At 35.5% G+C, this 22,818-nt stretch overlaps 1 protein-coding gene across 3 annotated transcripts in view; it reads left to right on the plus strand.

The window, feature by feature from the left end:
• Positions 1-304: 304 nt before the first annotated feature.
• Positions 305-22,818, plus strand: part of psme4a (proteasome activator subunit 4a) — a 38,390-nt gene continuing 15,876 nt past the window's right edge. Inside the window, exons 1-26 of one of the 3 annotated variants that reach the window (XM_089117159.1) lie at positions 305-425; positions 7,870-8,010; positions 8,479-8,595; positions 8,872-8,928; positions 10,925-10,969; positions 12,787-12,936; positions 13,292-13,355; positions 13,454-13,528; positions 13,941-14,063; positions 14,161-14,253; positions 15,747-16,012; positions 16,157-16,343; positions 17,441-17,530; positions 17,619-17,683; positions 17,777-17,927; positions 18,255-18,353; positions 18,447-18,516; positions 18,610-18,677; positions 19,514-19,729; positions 20,221-20,378; positions 20,842-20,937; positions 21,494-21,549; positions 21,652-21,708; positions 21,849-21,904; positions 22,011-22,109; positions 22,183-22,245. In XM_089117159.1, coding sequence (XP_088973285.1) covers positions 7,973-8,010; positions 8,479-8,595; positions 8,872-8,928; positions 10,925-10,969; positions 12,787-12,936; positions 13,292-13,355; positions 13,454-13,528; positions 13,941-14,063; positions 14,161-14,253; positions 15,747-16,012; positions 16,157-16,343; positions 17,441-17,530; positions 17,619-17,683; positions 17,777-17,927; positions 18,255-18,353; positions 18,447-18,516; positions 18,610-18,677; positions 19,514-19,729; positions 20,221-20,378; positions 20,842-20,937; positions 21,494-21,549; positions 21,652-21,708; positions 21,849-21,904; positions 22,011-22,109; positions 22,183-22,245 — 2,559 coding nt within the window. In that variant the 5' untranslated portion in view covers positions 305-425; positions 7,870-7,972. Of the gene's footprint in view, positions 426-5,198; positions 5,731-7,869; positions 8,011-8,478; positions 8,596-8,871; positions 8,929-10,924; positions 10,970-12,786; positions 12,937-13,291; positions 13,356-13,453; positions 13,529-13,940; positions 14,064-14,160; positions 14,254-15,746; positions 16,013-16,156; positions 16,344-17,440; positions 17,531-17,618; positions 17,684-17,776; positions 17,928-18,254; positions 18,354-18,446; positions 18,517-18,609; positions 18,678-19,513; positions 19,730-20,220; positions 20,379-20,841; positions 20,938-21,493; positions 21,550-21,651; positions 21,709-21,848; positions 21,905-22,010; positions 22,110-22,182; positions 22,246-22,818 lie in introns of those variants that run through there. The other 2 variants (XM_039653298.2, XM_039653299.2) reach the window with 2 other exon arrangements.

Raw genomic sequence — 22,818 nt, forward strand, 5'->3', positions numbered from 1 at the left:
TTTCATCAAAAACGTAATTTCTTTTTGACTGAAAAAAGAGAGACATGGACATCTTGGATGACATGGGGGTGAGTAAATGAAAAGCAAAAGTTTTTTTTGTTTGTTTTTTTTAAAAAGTGATTAGTGAACTACTCCTTTAAAGCTTCTTGCTGATATCTGGAATCCTTGATTTTGATTGGTCAATCGCAAACGCTTTTCATTTCAAGGCAGCAACAGCACCACCATTCTCATGCAAGCACAACTGGCACCATTTTGTGTAGCCTATTTATTTTTAGTATATTATTACTGTACGTCTTAGTCCAATGATGATTTAGAAGATTCAAATTCAAGCGTGTTTATTCAAACAAAGTAAACTCGGTCAATAGGCCTACAAAAACAATACAAAACACTCAGTCAAGGACCGTGAGAAACAGTTTATTTGTTTGGTGAGTAGAAGCGTAATAAACTGGAAAATTATTGCAAAAAGCGCAAAATTAACCCTGACATCTTATCCCTGCTTTATTTAGCGATTTGCATACAAAGATGATGGATGGATGGTTGTGTGTGTCTAACAGCCAATTATAGCTGCTGATTAATTTTCCACAGCCATATTGGCTCTGGATCTGTTTTCTTAGCCTGTACTCTCTCTGATATGGCTGTCATTAAATACAGCTGTCAGATGATATATTCTCACTTCTGGTCCCCCCCTGGCTGTTGTCTACATTGCAGTGTAGGCCTAGGACTGCAAAAGGTTTCAATATGCTTATATCATACTGTCTTGGAGGATTTTTAAAATAATTTTTTCATAATTTGTGGCCATCTTGCTAATCATATCAGCCAACTTTCTCATTAAAGAAAGGGGGCATTTTTAAAGTCTGAAATGGTGTTCCATTACAATGTTGAGTTACAACAGAATAGGTAAATATTGTGTCTATGCTTGACATTGCAGGTTGAGTTTCAGTTTACCGTCAGAAATATTTGCTTGTCTGGTTGCAGGGTTCAGAGAGCTGCTCAAACAGCACAGGTCGGAGTCGGAATGGTGTCTCTTAGTGTTCTGGATAATCACATGTGAATGCGAAAGCATAAAGTAGTTTTCATTAGACTGGGTCGGAAGTTCAGTGTCCTGAGGAAGGTAAAAAAAGGCTTTCAGCTCCTCAACATAAAGAAGCACCTTCATGACACACAGGCACTTGTTGTGACTGCTTGAGTTAAAAGATGAAAGCCTTGCCGTAGCTTTCTCAGTTACAGAAAGTAGGAGAGATTATCTTTGACATTCAGGTTGGTACATTGAGTTAATATCTTGTACTGACTCCACTCCTTTGACCTTTATGGTTCGGCCCAATTATTCTGATGATGAATCAATGAATGGCAGGTCATGCTCTGAGGAAAGAACAGAAGTCTGTAAATGGTTGTAAATTATTACTCCTATGGTGTAGCGTGCCAAATATTTTCTAGAACTTAATGCTTCTCCAACTGGTTTGGGTGTGTGTCTTAACAGCACAGGAGCCAGACCTCCCACTGTGCCTAAACCACAGTTTTATATACGGCCTGCTGCTAGACACAGTTTTGTGAGTCTCCCCCCCAACTGTCTGATGTTGCCATTTAAGCATTACATTTTGTTGATGAGATACAGTTAGATTTAGATAGATAGATAGATAGATAGATAGATAGATAGATAGATAGATAGATAGATAGATAGATAGATGGATAGATGGATAGATAGATAGATAGATAGATAGATAGATAGATAGATAGATAGATAGATAGATAGATAGATAGATAGATAGATAGATAGATAGATAGATAGATAGATAGATAGATAGATAGAACTGTCAAGGGAAATACAAGGGTAATGCTTGAGTAGATTCAAGTATCATTTGTACAATGGCGACCTCTACTGGAAAATATTATAACTGATCAACTTAAAAATCTTATAAATAACATAATTTTTATTAATGTGTTACAAGAAGAGTTATGAAGGAAATTATATATATAGATTTTATTTAAATATGGTATAAAATACATAGAATACAATCGCTCTTAACTGTATAGCATAATTATTAATAATATTATTCCTACATTCTTATTAATACTTTAATAAAAACATCTTTTTACGTTTTATATATTTCTGTTAGCCACTGTGGTTTTAAAATAGTTCATCCAAAAATTAAAATTCTGTTATAATTTACTCACCCTCAAGTTGTTCCAAACCTGTATGAATCTACCTCTTCTGCCGATCACAAAAGAAGATATTTTTAAGAATGTTGATGAAAGTTGATGGATTTCATAGTATGATATATATATATATATATATATATATATATATATATATATATATATATATATATATATACACATGTGTGTGTGTGTGTGTGTGTGTGTGTGTGTATCAATAGTTTTTCTTCTGCTGACCAGAAAATAATAGGCCTACAGATTTGGAACAACTTGAGGGTGAGCAAATGATTACTATCCCTTTAACTCTCTTTTTGACGTAGGAACAGGTGACTTTCCACAGCTACAAATGTCAATCGCCTTCTGAAGTGTCAATCTGATGAAATCAAATCTGTTGGATTTTATAGCTACTGTAGATCTAGATGTAGCCTAGTCACATGTGCATAGGCTCACATGCCCTATAAACCCGGTGATGTTTTTTTTAAGACCCTCGATCTTGTTTACAGATCTCAGGGACTGAGCTCTTGAGTAATCACACTTGTGCAGATGTCACTTATATACAGTGTTGGGAGTAACGCATTACAAAAGTAATACATTACAGTAACATATTACTTTTTGCTGTAACGCAGTAGTGTAAGGCATTACTAATCAATTTTCAGTAATATTTTACTCGTTACATGTTCAGTCAGGCTTGTATTACAGTTGTATTACAGTGTATTGTCTGCTTTTACTTCTTAAAGGCAACAGACTATGTGAAAGTTTTAAAGCTCTTTTAAAGTCTTTTAGTGCCAGTTCAGAGCGGTCGCGTCTGTAACATTGTTTTTTCCTCATAAATGCGAACACGAAAACTAAAATAAAATGAATATTTTAAGTTTATGGACACTGGAGAGCCAACCCTTCCTCATCCGATTTGCGCAGTGTAATTAACAGAATTACAAAAAATATATTTTGCCTCCTATTTTTTTGTCACGCATGAATGTGTCTTTTCCCTAATATAAAAAATAAAACAGACTGATATTTGTCTAATGTCTGGAGTCCTTTAAGGAAGTAGCCTATATACGTTTCAATACATTTTATGTCAAGTTTTGACTGCAAATGTCATGTCCATAATGCTGGACTTCCCCAATTTTAAATAATTTATCCTCAACTTTTGTGGTGTAGGTCTACGTATTTTATAATGTTAACTTCAAATAATACTAATAGCCTAATTTAAAGATAAGCAGCATTGGATCTGGACGGTAAGGAGAATAACGCTGGAGTTGGAAGAGGTGTGTCGCAATTCTGTAGGTTCGTGGATCTGAGTGCGGCGAATCACGATTTCGGTTTCATATTGCATATCGTTACAGCCCCAAAGTTAAGTTCTACTAAGTTATTTTGGTGAAAGTAACTCAAAAGTAATACATGAGTAATGTAACGCATTACAATTCTGAGCCAGTAATATTGTAAGGTAATGAATTACTTTTAAATAACAGTAACAAGTAATACCTAATGTATTACAGTTTGGAAGTAACTTGCACAACACTGCTTATATATTTCATAATAGCTGCGCAATCGTGACAGAGTAATCTAGTGCTCCGGCCTATTTACATTGCGAACACAGAATCCTAAGAAGATTTTCCCCATAACACCACCTGCAATCTTTGCTTGTTTAGAATTAGAGTGTCAAAAGCGCTGTGGAACCTATTTAAGGCTCGAGTCGAGACTAAATCAGGGGTTCACAAACTTTTCCATGACAAGGCCCCCCAAATAGGTTCTGGCCAAGGCCCCTTTTGCGGGATGTGTTATTGATACCATCGACAATACTACAGCAAATGTAGAAATAAATATATAAAATATCTAGGTGAACATCAGATTATGTGATGGTGTTTGATATGAAATAATAAGAACGATTTGATGCACCGATTACAATTTTCTAGGTCGATTCCAGTTTTTCATTGAGTTTGACCTATAGCTGCCGATACAGATTTTAGCCGATTCTGATTTCATTTTTTTCTAACCACTTACACCACACACAAATATTAATTTTCTATATATTTTTTTTTATAAAACACCATTACCCAAACTGAATAATAAAAACAAGTTTAAATGGGTAAATTTTAGTCTTCATTTTCTTTTCTGACAGCCTACTTCAGTTCTTGTTAAAACACATTAGACATACAAATTATATGCATTTTTTTGTTAATTGAAAGTGTGCTTTCCCTTTAATTGATTGTGAGCAGCGCAACAAAAATAGACTCAGCGCCGAAGGCCCCATTTCACTGCTGCTCACGCGACGCTCCTGCTCGCGCTATAAATATGTGAATGGTGTAAATGCACTCTTTGATTAACATGCACACCGAAAAGTGGTGCTTATTCCTACATGTGCGTTAAGTTTGTAAATGGGATGCTAATGTTGCACGATGTTAATCATGCAGCGCCTGAGTGCATTTGACATGTCATGACCGATCACGTAAAAATCAGCGAATTCCGGTAACCAGCTGACCAATCGGTGGATCTCTAATAGATTAGCATTAAAGTATAATCTTCAGATAGGCTGTGGGACAAATTATTATAATAGCCTACTATTTCATAATAATTCTCATAATAACATAGGCTAAATATTTTTATAGGGTTTTTTTTTTTCTTCCAAACTTGTTACCGCCCCCTGGCGGCCCCATAGACAGTAAAGGTGGGTGGCCCCCACTTTGAAAACCAATGCTTTTTGGAAGGTCACCAAATCCGTCAGCATAACCTCATTAATATTCATGAGCAACAAATTCCCGTAGGAAGCGCCTTAGGTTGTTGTTGTTGTTTTTTTGTTTTTTTGTTTTTTTTTTGTTATTGTTTTACATAACCTTAGAAGTACGTAGCTACAAATATTTGGAAATAAGGTACAAAGAGACTAATTTAATAGATAACAATAAAAAGAAAAATCGGAATGGCACAATTAATGAACTTCGTCTTTGCCGTAGTAAGATTCAATATTTTTTCGCCGGTATCTATTCTCAGTAAACTGTTCTTGGATCTGTTATGTTGGAAACAAGGTGGAAGTGACGCAGGCTGAGGAGGGTGGAGTTGCGGCATGTGTGTATGCCAGCTACAGCTGAGTAGAAACGAATACATATGGTCCATGGAGCGCTCGTGTAGAAATACGATACATGACAGCAAGCGGCTCTGCTTAAAAGAGGTCATCATTATCCTAGAGAGTTCAGAAACGACACGAGCGATGACAGTGCGCGTCTTCCAACAAGACCACGGCTGTATTGACATTTATTTATTTTTTTAATTTGTAATACTTCTCCTCCCATCTCAGAAGCTCATCACTGTTTGGAATATTTTTGTAGGCTAAATGACTATCTTTAAAATAATCGAAGTGGAGGAGCCACAATTGGGGGACTGTAATATGAAAAAAGAAGCATCCGATTTATTAGGGTTTGTTCCGCAAAAAGATATTGTTTATAACGAACTTCTGCCTTACAAGGACAAACTAGACGAAGAGTCCAATGAAATTTTGGCACAGATCAAAGGAAACCTCGGTCGAGCCGTCCAACTCAGAGAGATATGGCCTGGTGTCTTGTTCTGGACAAGGAAACTTTCCACGTAAGTATTAAAGGAGGCATTAGCTCATCAAACATTATCCAGGAATCATCCTGATAGTTTATTCTGCCGACAAATGAAATTGTGCTTAGTCTGATCATAAAAGGGCCTACATTCCCTTAACCTTAATATCATAAACAGGAAATGTGATGTTCTGTATTATTTAGAGTTACGAGAACACCGAACGACCCCTCTGTATTTAGGAGGATAAAGCAGACTAGGGTAAAAATATCTCCCCTGCGTTTAAAATAGAGCGCTAATCAGAGTGCCGCTGACTGCTGATGCGCATGCGTAGTCAACTTGTTTCACTTGCGTCATTGTTCAAACAAACTTAGAAGAAACGTTCAATTTGAACACTTTGCGAGATTTTAACTTCATATATGATAAAACCATTACCTTGAGTTATTTAGGTTTAAGTTGTATTTAAATGATAACCCATTGGTCACAAAATACAATCAGCTTTGGTAACAACGTTATGTTTTGGTGTTAAAAGTATGGAGTTACCTGTTTGAGCCTGAATTTCAGTGAGGAAATGACTGGTGTCAAGCTACATTTTTTCAGTGATTGCAAAATGGCTTGTTGGTCATGGTTTAGCCACTCAGTACTATTTTAAGAGCACAACAAGCACAGACTGTCACTGATGTCAGACTGCATGTGACTAGATGCAATACTCATCTGTAAACAGTAAACATTCAGAGAAATATTGTTCTCAATGTCATTCAAACCATTGAGTAAGCCAAGACATCATATTGTTCCTCACTAAATCTATGCATGGATTGCTCCAGATTGCCTGTCTTTTTAAGGATGTACAGTATGCCCATGTTTTGGAGATGTCCTAGAGCTAGTTATTGTGTCCCAAAATGACGATATTATGCTAAATAATGCATAAACCACCCAGTTAGTTAATATTTCCACGACTGCGTATTTGACGATTATGCATTTTATTAGAATTGTAACAAGTCACGTATGTAAATTGTTTTTCGCCAAAATAAAGGAGCTCTTAATTTTTGAACTCTCAAAGTGAACCAGATTGGTCAATTTAACATCAAAAAGCACACAATTTTCTTATGGGGGAGCATGCCCCCGAACCCCCCTAGAGGGATAGAGGTGTTCTCACCAAAGATTTCCCAAAATTCTTTGGGAAAAATTGGTAATGCTGTTCCAATGTAGCTTATAGCTTAGTTCAGTTTAGTATTTCATCTGTTAACTAGTTCACTCCTATTCACTTATTACTTGGCATTCGTGGTTTTAATAGGAGTTGGTATACATATTCAAGGGCTTGCAAAGTTCAGTTTTGTTTATGATCATATATGTAGTGGGCCAGTCTGGGCCAAAATGCCTGGGCTGATTTTTTTTTTTTGACCCAGTCCAACCCTACTGCCAGTTCACAGTTCAGAGAGTATCCTCACAAAACACTCTTGGTAAGGTATTGGCAGTGCACAGATACACAGATACTAGGTCTGGCCTAGATTATTTGATTGTGTCAGGTCAGCCATGAGTCCACTTCCTTTTTACTGGAAAGCAGCCTTGGACAGATTGACCTAAATCTGCTAATTAAAGTGATTTACTTGGGTATCACATGTTGCTTTTTTTATGTTCATATTTTAACATGGAGCTATTGATCAATAAAAAACCATAGCACACCTGCAGATAATATGTGCATAGGAAAACGACCAAAAAAAGATCAGTCAACAATCTGCAAACGAGAAACTCCCGCACACTGTCAGTCAGAATTTGCATTTAAAAACTCTCTATTAGCAACGTTTCAGTCTCACGACCTTCATCAGGCAAATTTTGTGTATGCCTGATGAAGTTTGTGAGACCGAAATGTTGCTAATGTTGCAGCTTCTCGTTAACATGGAGTAATTAAAAACGCTAATGAAAAAAATCTAAATGGAATCATTTTTGGGCAATCTAATTTTTTTTAGATTTCATGCATAGATGCACATTGTTGATGTTATAGCCTAACAAGACTACACCAATCAGCACAATAACACTGTCAGTTCTAAAACCGATAATTACAACCAATCTGTTTCATATCATACAACTCACCATCATAATGTTTAATATCAAAGAGAGACACAATATAGTTTGAGTAAAGTGGTACTTTTTAAAACCCCACAATACTTCCTTGTCCTTCAGGTACATCCGATTATATGGAAGGAAGTTCAGCAAAGAGGACCATGTGCTTTTCGTCAAGCTGCTGTACGAGCTGGTCACCATCCCCAAACTGGAGATCAGTTTGATGCTGAGCTTTGCCCGTCTCCTCATCACCCTTCTGAAGTAAGATTGACTTTATACCCTCACGGCCCTGACATCGACATCAACACTGGAGGCTCAGAGATTGTCACCGTGTGGAGCGTTTCTGTTGTACAGTAGTTTGCAAACGATTTAGCCTAGCCATAAAGATTATTCATCCATCCATCCATCACAATACTTCAATACTTCGCAGAGTAGCAAAACAGCTCTTGAGATATCAATGTTTGTACAGTGTACGGTGTAAATGTTTTAACAGTTGATTAGGTTTAATATTGCTTCTCAGATATGGGATATCTTGTTTTGTTTTGTTTTTTAAATATTGTATTGAGTATTAAAATATTGTATTTAAATATTGAGATCTTGTATCTCAATGGGACCTTCCTGGTAAAATAAAATAAAATAAATAATATACGAGAATATCTACCGATCCCTATGACACAAACCATATGAAGACAATCATCTTGATTACTGGTAAATGGTTTTGTCTTTCAGGAAGAAGGAGTTGCTTTCAAGAGAGGAGATTGAATTGCCATGGCGACCCTTGTATGAGTTGCAGGACCGGATCCTGTATTCAAAGACCGAGCACCTCGGCCTAAACTGGTTTCCCAGGTACATGCATATCTCATCAGAGGCATATAAAAAGAAGTAATATATAAAGCAGTGATAACTTGATCTGAACATTTTAAAATTCAATAAAACGGATAAATAAATGTGCTTTATAGTAACCCTAATAACTTCCATCTCAGCTTTGGTTTTGGATTTCTGTCACTGGGAATTTGCACACGTCTTAGAACTGGTGCTGATGTTGAAAATCTCATAAAAATGTTGTCTGAGTAGACAGGAAGTGCTGAGTGTGCCTGTCTTTTTATCTCCCCTCATGTTCAGTTCTCTGCGGCCACGCTCTTCCTCTAAACACATTCTCGTTAAACTTGCTCAGAGGTGGTAAGGACCATGTTATTTTATGTTAATATTTAAAGGTGCTCTCAATCATTTTTTTTTTTTTTGCACTCAATGTTTCGCTGGCTCTCATTTCGTCCCAGTGGTCTTTGACTTAATACTCGCTTTGTTTGTCTGTGGATGCATGACATTTTTGCTGGTGCACAATAACAACGTCTGTTTGTCTTTTTGCTCCTTGTTGATTATCAATGCCTATTCGGCATCTCATACTATACACATACATGAAATTGATGTTTTTTGATTTATTAAAAATTAAGTTTCACAAGGGGACAACTGAAGGAATATACTTTAAGCTGTTCACATCCTTTTTGGATTTATAGTTGAAATATTGAATTATGCCAAAATGGTTCCATGTCTGACTTATATTTTCAGATATGTTTGACCTATCCTGTATTATTAAGACGTTAGTAATTGCCTTAACAGACAATACCAAACCGGAAAAAATGTATAGATTGTGTATATATATATATATTTTTTTTTGTAATTTAATTCTGAAACGTTTTTAACCTTCAAATGGTCTTCGTTTCCTGTTTACACTTCTGGGCTTTGGGATCTATACGACCCCAACAATTGATTGAGTCTTTGTACAAAAAATATACATTTTTAATCATACAAATAATATATAATTTTTTGTTTACTTCTCATCTATTCATTAATGCAGTGTTTTTGGAGATTTTGTATCCATATACCACACAATTCCTCAACTACACCATTAGCTTTAGCATATGAAATGTTATTTTTTTATGATACATTGCATTTATGCTCTAGTACTAGGCCTTCATTTCTGTGTAAACATTTTCAGATTTATACCCGATTTTTTATTTATTTATTTATTTTTATTTATTTTTTCACATTTCCCATTCATTTCAATGTGGGGTCATATTGACCCCGAAGACCAGAAGTGTAAAAAATTTTTTTACGTACTTTCATAACAACCGAATCAAGCCCAGTTTTTGTGTGTGTGTATAGATAATGTATGAAAAGTCACAAAATCTTATTCCACTGAGATGAAGGGAACCTTTTCTTTTTGTTAAGTAAAAGTCGATTGGGGTCGTATAGACCCCATCATGACCCGATTGAGGGCTTCAACAACATAAAGTAATAATAATATTTGATTGTCATCGAAATTATATGCATGTCACATTGCACAAAAAAATAAAAAATAAAAAATACTGGCACCCCGACACAGGCTTTTGGACTATTGCTGCTCTCACACTATTCAATAACACTGTTGCTCAATTGGAATTCCCAAGCCAACACTGAACATGGCGTATTGTACGTTATTCCTGAGTGCTGAGCGTGTTTGTAGCATCTGTTTCCCCCCTTGCTCTTCAATGCAGACATCTGATACTCCAGTATCGTTGTTGGCTCCCTCTACTTGGGCTGCAGCAGTGAATCCCTTCTGAGGATCACATTCTTTCCTCTGAATGAGTCCAGAGGTGAAAGATTACTATGGCCTATTTCAAAACTAAGGTCCTCAGGTTCAGACGCCCTGCCTGGGTGTCGCATATCTGCAATTTTTTGGTGACACTCACATGTTTTTTTTACATTTGAGCTGTGTGATTATTATAACGCATGTGTTTGATGGGTTTCATACAAGTGGTGAATGTGATTTGATGTTTTGTTATTGAAAAACAGAATTTCCTGAAATAACCCCTCCATTTTTAGATGCTCACGATAAGGGGGTTGATAAACTTTAAAATAGCTTTGCTGACCAGCTTTTAAGCAGCATATAGGTCACAGATGGACAATCAGCCTAATAAAAACTCAAACATTTTTCAAAAGTTCAAAAGTTCTACCGCGCTAGACTCATCCCCACCTTTAGGGGTTTATAACAGGAGACTGAGGAGTTTTTGTAATGCATGAATTGGTTTAACAAATACTAGTGTGTTGGTTTTGTTTATTGTAGAATTGTTTGCATGGAATTAAAGTGTTATTCTATCTAGTGTTGGACACTTTCAAGTTTTTCTTCCATTTGCAGCTCAGTGGAAGGAGTTCTGAAGGCCTTAATCAAGAACTGCAGGCCGTAAGTACTTGCATATCTTCAGAGGTGTACAGAGTACCTGGAAACCATACTTGAGTACAGATATCCTATAGCAAAAATGACTTAATTTCAAGTCACAAATTCCAATATGACTTAAGTCCTTGAGTATCTGATTTTTAATAGTAAGTATTTTACTCATACTAAATGTAGGCTCACAGATGCGCTTAAGATGCATGCCAGTAAAAAACAAGAAACGGTGTAATGTGTAATTGCATTACAAATTAATATATTAAAAAAATTTAGTCAAGTAGAGGCTAAAATTTGCCAATATCTTTGATACTTGGTAAAAATACATAGTAGGCAAAAATGAGCTTATGTACACATAATTAATTACATTTACTCAAATACTCGTTATGCCAGACGTGCACTACCAATCAGTATTTTGGGAATCTTTAGAAATTAGCACAAAATTATTAACCATCACAAAAGCTTTCAACATTGCTAATAATAAGGGAAGGTTTCTTGAGCACCTTATCAGCATAATATAATTATTTTTGAAGAAATTCTTAAAGAAAATTAGCTTTGCTGATAAATGTAAAGTTTTGATCACTACTTTCTATACTGTAATTTGAGTTATTTCATAGTTTTCATGTCTTTAGTGTATGGCGACTAGGTGTGTCCGACATTTGACTGGTAGTGTACATAGACACTGCGCTGCCAATAGATCTTCAGTTTCTCCCTAGTCATTTAATCCTGTTTAATTCTATTTTAATTTGGCTTTGTTGGAGTTTCCTGTCTCTGAGAGACAGAAGTGTCCCAGGATCAATGCAATCCGTTCCTTGGCAGGAGGTCAAAAAAGGACATCACATCCTTCAACAGCAGACTATTAAAATTAGGATAAAATGACATAAAATAATATAAAGTTACACTGTCATAAACTAAAAGATAAAGTTACACTGTTTTAATACAGTGTAAGTGAAAGAGATGGGGTATGATTGGCTTGTCTTCTTAAAAACAGTGGCACAAAGAGACTCTATGGAAGTTATCTAGGGTAAGGTGAGGCTGCATGTTTACAGCTCATCTTGGATTACAGAAAAGGTTGCCATGCGCCCAGTCAGTGAAGTCCATACTTTTAGTTTATACAGATGATGCACTGTTTGCAGATTGCTCATGAATGGGCCAGTAGATGGTCGACAGGATGTCGTGATTCTTGAAGTGGTTTTGTTCATTTTACAAAAGCAAAAGAGTTTACTTGTACTGCATACAGTTTATCGTGATATTTAGGTAATTTAAAGCTACACTGTGTAACTCTTTTAGTTTATTTTTAGCTTAAGCTAAAAACACTTAGTTCTTTCAAAAATATACGTGCTCATTAATGTATATTTACTTCGTTCAAGTAATAAAGTATTCTCGTGAGTGTAAAATATGCCATTGAAAACACATACGGGTAAGGGGTTCTAATGTCGGTCGCCATGTTGCCCCTCCATCTTGAAAGTACATTAGCCAAAGAGAGACATACCCGTTAATTCAAGCTTCGCCTTTCGCGTTTATGTTTGAGTTAACACTCATGGACGAGGTCGAACTAGAAGCCAAGTTAATCTTGGACTGCATTGGCCACCGTAGGAGTTAAAACGAAATCGGAATTGAGAGGAACAGACACTAATATTCACTGGATGGTAAAATACCTTTTCACCGCTAGATGGGGGTAAAAATCACACAGTGTAGCTTTAAAATTCATAATAAATATACATATAAGAGAAATATCACACAGGTTTAGTATTGTTATATGTGTGCATAACATTTGAGATGTCAGCAACAACAAAATCCTACTCCGTCTGCGTGTGTTTGTATGCTTGCAGTTATTTCCAAGAATCAGCAACACAGGAGATGCTGGATGAGTGGAAACCTCTGATGTGCCCTTTTGACGCGAGCATGCAGAAGGCGATGGGATATTTTGAGCTCTTCCTGCCCACCACACTCCCCCCAGAGCTGCATGATAAGGGCTTCAAGTGAGCACTGTCTGAACCTTATTATGACACATTTTGAGTCCTTGCACAGTCAGTCCTATTAGTCTTTCTGCTAGGCTTGAAATCATGTATAGAAAAGATTAATTTAGCACACACTATCATTCAAAAGCTTGGGGTCAGTAAAGCTCTAATGTACTCCGAAGCTACATTTATTTAATCACAAATACAGTAATGGTAATATTGTAGAAAAAAATATTTTGTATATTTTATATATTGTATTTAAAATGACCTTTTAAAACATATATTACAATAGAAAACAGGTATGTATTTCTATGATGGCATGATTTAAGTTAATAATACACTAAAATACCTATATTTGAATTATGTGTTTCCACAGACTTTGGTTTGATGAGTTGATAACCCTGTGGGTGTCGGTGCAGAACCTTCCAAGCTGGGAAGTGGTATGATTGTCTCACTATCGAAGTTAACTCTGTGGATTTCTCTTTAAAAACCTCACTGATTTACTACATTAGTGTTAACACGATTTCGTCTGTTCCAGAATCTTGTCTCTCTTTTTGCACGCCTGGCAAATGACAACATTGGTTACATAGATTGGGACCCTTATATACCAAAGGTGAGGTCATCGCTCCAAAATTGTAGTCCTTTGTCTGTTTTTAGTAACAGGTTTTTTGCTTAAGTGATTTTCATGGACACAATAATAATAATAATAATAATACATTTTATTTAGAAAAGCACCTTTCAAGGTACCCAAGGACACTTTACAAATTAGTAAAATCAGGGAATTACAAAGAACTACTAAATCACAATGAATTTACCGATAGTACGAACAGTACAAGCAGATAGGGACATGGATTACATACAAAAGTCCATAAAATACCAAAATGCTGAAATAAAATACATAAACACCCTCAAAGGGCATAGCACAAGGTGAAGACTAAATGTAGAAAAAGATGAATAATAAGCCATTAAATCCAGAGCTAGTTCAGTGTTGCTGGTTATAAATTTTGTATTGTGTCTGTTTTCAGATCTTCACTAGGATCTTGAGGAGTCTTAATCTTCCTGTAGGATCCAGTCAGATGCTGGTTTCCAGATATCTGACGAATGCCTATGACATCGGTCATGTGGTCACCTGGATTTCTGCTTTGCTGGTCAGTGTGAAATAATCACCTTGCAATGAAAATATTCTATTGAAATACCCTCAAGTCATGATGTAATACATTTGCTTTATATTTAATGTGTTTTTAGGGAGGGCCAAGCAAACAGACCCAGACCCAGCTCAGTGGCCTTTTCAGCAGCATCACCTTGTTTTTACACCCTTCTAACCACGGCCGCTGGCTGGTGAGTTCCTGCTTGGGAGTTCTGGTTCTGATATTTATGCTTCATCATTTCTACTTTATTATAAATGAATGTTACACCAAATTATATATCATATATAAAGTATAAATATGATATAATAGTATTTATAAGTATAAATGAATAAAAAATATAAGAATAAACAAATTCGCTGGATTATCCAGACATTACCACATCATAATTTTGAAAACCAAGAAGAAAGAGCAAATTGAGTCAGGTTGTTATCCAGATTTTAATCGTCCTCCCAGAATGCTTTTGAAGAGCCTGCAGCTGCAATATCAACAATACATGCCATTCTTTTTCTGGAAGCATCACCTCATAGCCGAAGACCGCTCATCTTTCCTGGGTTGCGTGTTTGCTTTGTCTGAGGGAGGCATCTAGTTTTCACAGTAAAACCCTGCGAAATCTTTGTTCTTTTATTGTCGCCACATTGTTGATGAGATGTTCAGTCTGTAGAACATCTGATTTGTTTTCAGAGGCTTACAGAAAGGCTCTTCCTTTGATGCAAATTAATTGTGTGATTTGTGGTGGTGGGCATCACAGGGTACAAAACACTTTATGATAAGAAGGAATGTGTTGAGGCCAACATGCTCACTTGTTGAAATGGGAATCTGAAGAAGTTAATATCCGTCCCTTTGAAATGGAATTTTTGTCAGTAAATGCTCAGTAGAACATGTTTTTTTTAAACCATCCACTATTTCATGTTTGCGTAATTTATTTTAGGCTTCAATCTGAGACTGTCTCTTTAGAAAACTGAATGTCATTATTACAGACCCATTACAGATTTGGGTACTGGATGGAAATTTTGTTCATTAGGTCTGTCTCCCAGTTGTAATAATATCATTGTGGTCAGAGCTCCATTTCCAGGCCATTTCCCCTCTTTCTCCCCAATGATTTCCTTCCTCCTTCCCTTCACTGTAATAGATATATATATGTAATTATTGCATGTAAATATAAGTTCCGTAATCAGTCCTGTTCAAAATACCCAGAAAAATATATTTTTTTTATTGTTACTTTCTTTTTAAAAAGGTGATGAACTGAGAAATCAAATTTTCCTTGAGCTTTTGACATCTAAGAGGTCATCATAATCATATTATAAGAATATCCTGTAAGTTTTAGAACGGAAAACGTCCTTGTTAGTCCAATAAAAGCTTTTATTGACACCATGCTCCGCAAACGACTCGTTTTTCAAAGTGGGGAACTATGATGTCAAAGAGGATAAAACACCACACAGCAGTGGGCGTTTACTTGCAAGTCTTCAATGCGAGACGCCCATAAAAACCAAGCGTTTTTGAGCTAGTCTCAAAACTAGGGTAGAAAATAGCCTATTGCTTATTCATTTTGATGTTTTTGAATGTAAAAACCAAGCATACGTCATAAGTTGACCTCAGACAACAATATAATTTTTTTTTTAAAGCCAGTTCATGACCCCTTTAATAAATAACTGTTTTTTTTTTCTTTGCTCTGTCCATCCTCAGATGAAACTCATGAAACTCCTTCAGCGTTTACCTGCCAGCGTTGTGAAACGTCTGCATCGAGAACGTTACCGGACGCCAACGTGGCTTAGCCCTGTTCCCGAAAGCCACCTTCTCAGTGAGAAGGACATCACAGACTTTGTGGAGAGCATGAAGGAGCCCGTTCTTCTTGCCATGTTTAGCAAAACCGGCAGTCTGGATGCTGCCCAGGCCCTGCAAAACCTTGCCCTGCTCAGACCCAAGTTGGTCATTCCTCCAGTGCTGGAGAAGTAAGTGTGTGTGTGTTTGTTTAAAGCACATGCTAATGTCTTTTAAGGTAACAACTTACAATAACATTACATTAAGACTACATGCTGATGGTGTGCTTGATCATTATCACATAAGCATTTTTTGGGACCCTTTTTTAATTTAAGGACATATCCCGCCATGGAGACCCTCACTGAGCCTCACCAGCTGACCGCCACTTTAAGCTGTATGATCAGTGTGGCACGGAGCCTGGTGGCCGGGGGCAAGAGTTATCCAGAGGGCCCCACACACATGCTGCCTCTCCTCATGAGGGCTCTGCCGGGGGTCGACCCCAATGACTTCAGCAAGTGCATGGTGAGGGTCTGTTCAAGACAGTGTTTAACCATTAAATTAATAAAAAATAAATATAATATAAATGAATATGAAATAAAGATAAATTAAAATAAAGATACATATACATAATAATAATAAAAACAAGCAGTTAACAAAATTACAAATTCAAATTGTAAATAAATTGTACTAAAATAAGACTGATTGAAGATATTGGGTCTTCAGCCAGTCTTCAGTGTCACATGATCCTACAGAAATTATTATAATATGATGCTCAAGAAACATTTATGATTATTATCCATGTTGAAAACAGTTTTTAAATTTTTATTTCAGGATTCTTTGATGAATAGAAAGTTCAAAAGAACAGAATTGATCTGAAATGGAAAGCTTTTTCAACATTAATCACTACCATTCAAAAGTTTGGGATCAGTAAAAAGATTTTATTTTTTTATTTTTGGGGGAAAGAAATTAGAAAATACTTTATTCATCAAGGATGAGTTACATTGATCAAAAGTTATAGTAAAGACATTTATAATGTTAGAAAAGGTTATATTTTAAATAAATGCTGTTCTTTTGAACTTTCTATTCATCATAGAATTTTGGGGGAGAAAATGGTACACGACTGTTTTCAACATTGAAAATAATAATTTATGTTTTTTGAGCATAAAATCAGCATATTAGAATGATTTCCGAAGGATCATGTGAAACTGAAAACTGATGTGTAATCAGCAACTGTAATGATGTTGAAAATTCAGCTTTCAAATTACATTTAAAAATAAATTAAAATAGAAAAGTCATTTTAAATTGTCATAATATTTCACAATATTACTGCTTGTCATTTTTTTTCATCAAATAAAGCAGCCTTGTTGAGCAGAAGAGACTTCATTTTTAAAACATAAAAAATCTTACTGATCTAAAACTTTTGACCGGTAGTGTATATATTTTTTTTTTCAATTGAAGACTAAAGTAAATCCTGTGGTAAAAAAATAAAAAATAAAAAACTTGCTTCTACTTTGGCGTTTTGTTCTACAGTGTAAATTACACACACCCATATATAAACACAAATTTAGCTTGCCTTGTGGAGGTTTGTATGTTTTCAATTATTGTTTTTCTTTTTTCAGATAACATTCCAGTTCTTAGCAACTTTTGTTACTCTTGTGCCATTGGTGGACTGTTCTGCTGCTGTTCAGACAAGAAATGACCTCACGCAGGTCAGATATCCTCCTGTCCTCTCCTTATATTATTTTTACGTGTCATAGTTCATGTGCTCAGTCTTTTCTTTGATTTTTCTTTGTGCAGGTGGAAAAAGAGTTGTGTTCTGCCTCTGCAGAGTTTGAGGATTTTGTTCTTCAATTTATTGATAGGTACAGAACTCAGAGTACCAAATGAATACTGTACCAGTGTTTTGTTTTTTTCTTTCTGTATCTTCATTCTCCCTCTGATGTTTGTGTATTTAGGTGTTTTGCACTGATTGACATCAGTACTCTGGAACAGACCCGGGAGGAGATGGAGACGGAGAAAATGACTCATCTAGAGAGTCTGTTGGAGCTGGGCCTGTCCTCCACACTCTACACTATCCTCACACAATGCTCCATGGAAATATTCCAGGTCATTACAAATGTGACAAACATACACATGGAGTTAAAGCTAGTTATAACATACTGTACACTACCATTCAAAAGTTTTATTTATTTTGTTTTTAGGATTCTTTAATGAATAAAACGTTCACAAAAGCAACGTTTATTTGAAAATTTTGAGTTTTTGGATCATAAATGTCTTTACTGTCACTTTTAATCAATTGAATGTGTCCTTCCTAAATCTTACAGACAGAAAAAAATATTTTGAAAATATTTTTCAAAAAACTTTTGAACTGAAGTGTATTTCCATAGGGCTGCTTTGTGAGGATACCTGAACATATTTCTTTCATTTTCACAGGTGGCTCTCAAAAAAGTCTTCAACTTCGCCACTACAAACATTTTTGAGACTCACGTTGCTGGACGGATGGTAGCAGACATGTGCCGAGCTGCAACGAAGGTCAGTGTCCTGAGCTCAACTCAGATATTCACAGCTGACTGCATTTCTCAAAATATGTGGCTGAGAATTTCAAATGATTATTCTCCTTTTTAGTGTCACCCGACAGAGGCTCTGGAGCTCTTTTTGCCTCACTGCTGTAATGCCATATTACAAATCGCATCCAGTAAGTTCCACATGGCACAAGCACCTAATGTGTAATGTCAGTATATGGATTGCTGTGTTGTGTGATTCCTGTTAAGATACCATGTGTTCTCAGATGAAGAGGTATTAAATGAAGAGGAGCTGGATAAAGAACTGATGTGGAACCTCCAGATGTTGTCTGAGGTCAGTCACTCGATTCTACAACTCGTAGAGAAGTAGCTGTGCATCTTTGCAAATGCTGAAATCCTAATATAGAAATCTATAGCTAGAAAATTCTATATGCATATATATATATATATATATATATATATATATATATATATATATATGTATATGTATATAAAATTGAAATGTATATTTCGAAATCTGTAGAATCTCAATTTAGAAATTAGAGAAACTTCAAAACTTTTGGGTCTGTAAGATTATTTAATGTTTTTGGGTTGTTTTTTTTTTAAGAAGTCTCTTATGTTCACCAAGGCTGCACTTATCTCATCAAAATATAATATTGTTTAAATGTAATAATATTTATTAGTAATATTATTAGAATTTAAAATAACTGGTTCTGTTTTAATATTATTTAATATTCCTGTGATGGTAAAGCTGAATTTCCAGCATCATCACTCCAGTTTTCAGTGTCACATAATTCTTCAGAAATCATTCTAATATGCTGAATGGTGGAAACATTACCTTTTTTAAGGATTATTTGATGAATATAACAGCATTTATTTAAAATAGTAAATACATTTAAAATGTTACAAAGGATATCTGTCATTTTTGATCTTTGCAAAATAAAAATGTTAATTTCTTTTAAAAATGTATCTTGCTGACGCCTAATTTGGGGTAGTGCATAAGCTATCTATACTTGAAGGAGTAAAGCTAGCAATCTAGAAATCAAATTCCAATTATAAATCTATATCTAGAAATTTAGAAATCTTGAAATCTGAAAACTTGACTCTAGATTCTGAGAAACATATCCCGACAGAGATGTATAAGATCACAGTCCTTGTCTTTGTCTGTAGGTGACCCGTGTGGACGGCGATCAACTGCTGCTCTACAGGTCTCAGCTAGTGCAGATTCTTCAGTTGACTCTGCACCTGAAATGTAAGCCGGGCTACAGTCTGGCTTGCAAGCTGCTCTATCACGTCCTGCGTTCCTCATCCCTCATCTATCCCAGAGAGTACTGCAGCGTTCCTCGTGGTGCCAGGCAGCACACTGACACGTATCTACCAATCGAGGTCAGCCTCAAGGGAAAAAAAACACTAAACCTCTCATAGTGACTAAGCCTCATCTCTGCCTAGAAAAAAAATCTGAAATCTTATGTTGTAGTCCTGAAGAACTTATTTTAAGAGTCCAATGAAAAAATTGTTGACACACTCTAAGAGTATAGACCATTTGGTATTTGTTAGAGGCTGTGAGAGGCTGGCATTATGCAAAAGTATAACAAACCTGGCGACTCATTTTCGGGCAGGTCAGAATGGGTGACGATAATAATAAAAAAACAATGTATTATGCACTTTGATCTTTGAAACTTAGCTGCTTTTCGGAATATTACAGACCTCATGAAAGGTAATATACAAAAAGCATTATATGGGCATCGAGATACGATAACAAGGATGACATTCAGTAAACTTAATTTAACAAAACAATAGCCACTATTGTGTTCCTCAAAAGTCATGTAATGGAGGCTGATATTCCACTAGTTGTGTCTGTCTCTTCTCTGGATCAGGACTGGGGTCGGCCTGGAGACCTGTGGAAGCTGGACATCCAGTGGCACGTACCCAGCACAGAAGAGAAAGAGTTTGTTTTCTACTTGCTGGATCTGCTGTTAAAGCCGGAACTCCAGCGTCTGCAGAAACACACACAGGGAGAACATGACATGAGCAGGTCAGCTTCATAAAAACCCTTCCTTCTTTTTGTCTTTTGTACCCACACAGCCCAATCAGTAAGTTCCTATTTATCAACACCAAATGTGATCCTTTAAATTCATATTATATGTTATTATATACAACACTGGACTTTCTTTAAAAGGGGGCTGGATGTGTTCAGGTGTATTAGGCAAAAATAAATATGTATTTCAAATGATTTAATCATCGCCAGTACTCACATTTTCAAATTTTCAAAATCAAAATGTTCATAAATACCCGGACCCTGAGGTAGTCATACCATGTTTTACTGATTTACAGAAGTCAGAGACTATTATTCAAGAATGATTTAAGCTTATAGATGTTTTTGTTTTTTTCATAGATAGATGTTATTTTGATGCCATTGATCCACAAAAGAGCATTCAAGGGAAAAGATCAGAGAAGGAATAATTTGCTCTACTAATTTGTGTGTTATGTCTCTTTAGGGATGATGTTCTTCAGAGTCTGTCTATTGTTCATAACTGTCTTCTGGGAGCAAGCCCCCTTCTGCCCCCGCTGAATGGAGAACTCGTCCCGGAGCTGTGAGTAACACACACAATGTACACTACCGTGCAAAGGTTTGGGCTCAGTAAGAATTTGTTTAATACTTATGCATTAAATTGATCAAAAGGGACATTTTTAAGTTAAAAATTAAAAATTCTATTTAAAATAAATGCTGTTCTTCTCAACTTTCTATTCATCAAAGACTATCAACATTAATGATAATAAGAAATGTTTCTTTAACATTAAATCGTCATATTAGAATGATGACACTGAAGACTGGAGTAATGATGCTGATGGAAAAAAAAATTGGATTTAATACATTTTAAAATAGATAGCAGCTATTTTAAATTGTAATATTTTACTGATCAAATAAATATTGACATGTTGAAAATAAGAGATTTGTTTCAAAAACATAAAATCTTGCTGACCTAAAACATTTGAACGCTAGTGTACTACAGTTAAAAAAACAACTCCGCAAACAACATCTGTGATTTTAGCATTGCATATTGTCCAATTATATATGATACTCTGGTAAACTTCTTTTTAAATATATTAATTTGGTAATATTTTATCTTTCTAATGCTTCTCATTTAGGATCAACAGTATGGTTCAGCTAAACGAGACTAAAGTGTACACTGGAGTAGACTATGGTAAGTGAGCATTTCCTTGTTTAAAATCAGTGCTATATTAATTAATGAACGAATTGCTTTGCAGTGGATTATGTTGATTATTGATTTTTGATTGATTGGCAGACCTGTCTAGAGGGAACTACAGAGAGGACATCTGTAAGACAATTAGACCTTTACTACGTAAGTTACTTTAATACCCTTTCTAGTTTTAAACGTTTTGTTTCCAAACCTCTTAACATCTATACAGAAATTTAAAGAATGATAGTTCTTGCATATTGAGTGAAATGAAAGCTGTTTTTAATAATTATGTATCTATACAGACTATACGCTAGAGCACTCAGAAGACGACATCAAATCCCTCTTCTCCATTATAAAGGTGAACCACAACACTATCAGGTTTTCTCCAACATTTGTGTGTGTGTGATATTTATTTTATTGGTAATAAGCATTGGTGTGAACAATCCTTGGTGTTCTCTCAATAGATCATCAATGACCTGCTCCACTTTAAAGGCTCACACAAACATGAGTTCGACTCCCGCTGGAAGAGTTTCAGTCTCATTAAGAGGTCTATGGAGAACAAGGTGGGACACATTTAACGTCCATCTTCTCTATATTTGACAAGTAGTTTACTGACACTCTCTCTCTTTTCTCCAGCTTCATGGCAGTAAACAGCACATTAGAGCTCTACTCATAGACAGAGTCATGCTGCAACATGAGGTAACTCATAATAATAATACTTCTAATCTTAATACATTTCATAGAGCATTTGGGTGAATCTTATGAAACCTGTCAAGAAAATAACTTTCATTTCAATAACTATTTTGTATGTTTTATAAAACTACACTTTAAAAGATTGAGGTTTTTGAAAAGTTTTTTAATGCTCACCAAAGCTGCTTTTTTATTATAAAATACAGTAATATTGTTAAATATATAAATTATAAGCTCTTTAAATATATTTGAAAATGTAATTCCTGTGATGGTAAAGATGACTTTTTTAAGCTCTCAGTACTCCAGTCTTCAGTGCCACATGATCTTTCAGAAATCATTCTAATATGCTGATTTGATGCTCAATATTACTTAGTATTATTAATGTTCAAATCAGCATATTCGAATGATTTCTGAAGCATCATGTGACACTAAAGACTATAGTAATCAGTGCTTAAATCATTCTAATATGCTGATTTGATGCTCAAGAAATATTACTTAGTATTATTAATGTTCAAATCAGTTTCACTGCTAAATATTTTGTGGATTTTTTTTTTTAAAGGTTAAAAAACAGCATTTTTTTTT

This window comes from Pimephales promelas, chromosome 11 (assembly GCF_988280905.1).
Source record: "Pimephales promelas chromosome 11, fPimPro1.hap1.1, whole genome shotgun sequence".
Taxonomy (NCBI): Eukaryota; Metazoa; Chordata; class Actinopteri; order Cypriniformes; family Leuciscidae; genus Pimephales; species Pimephales promelas.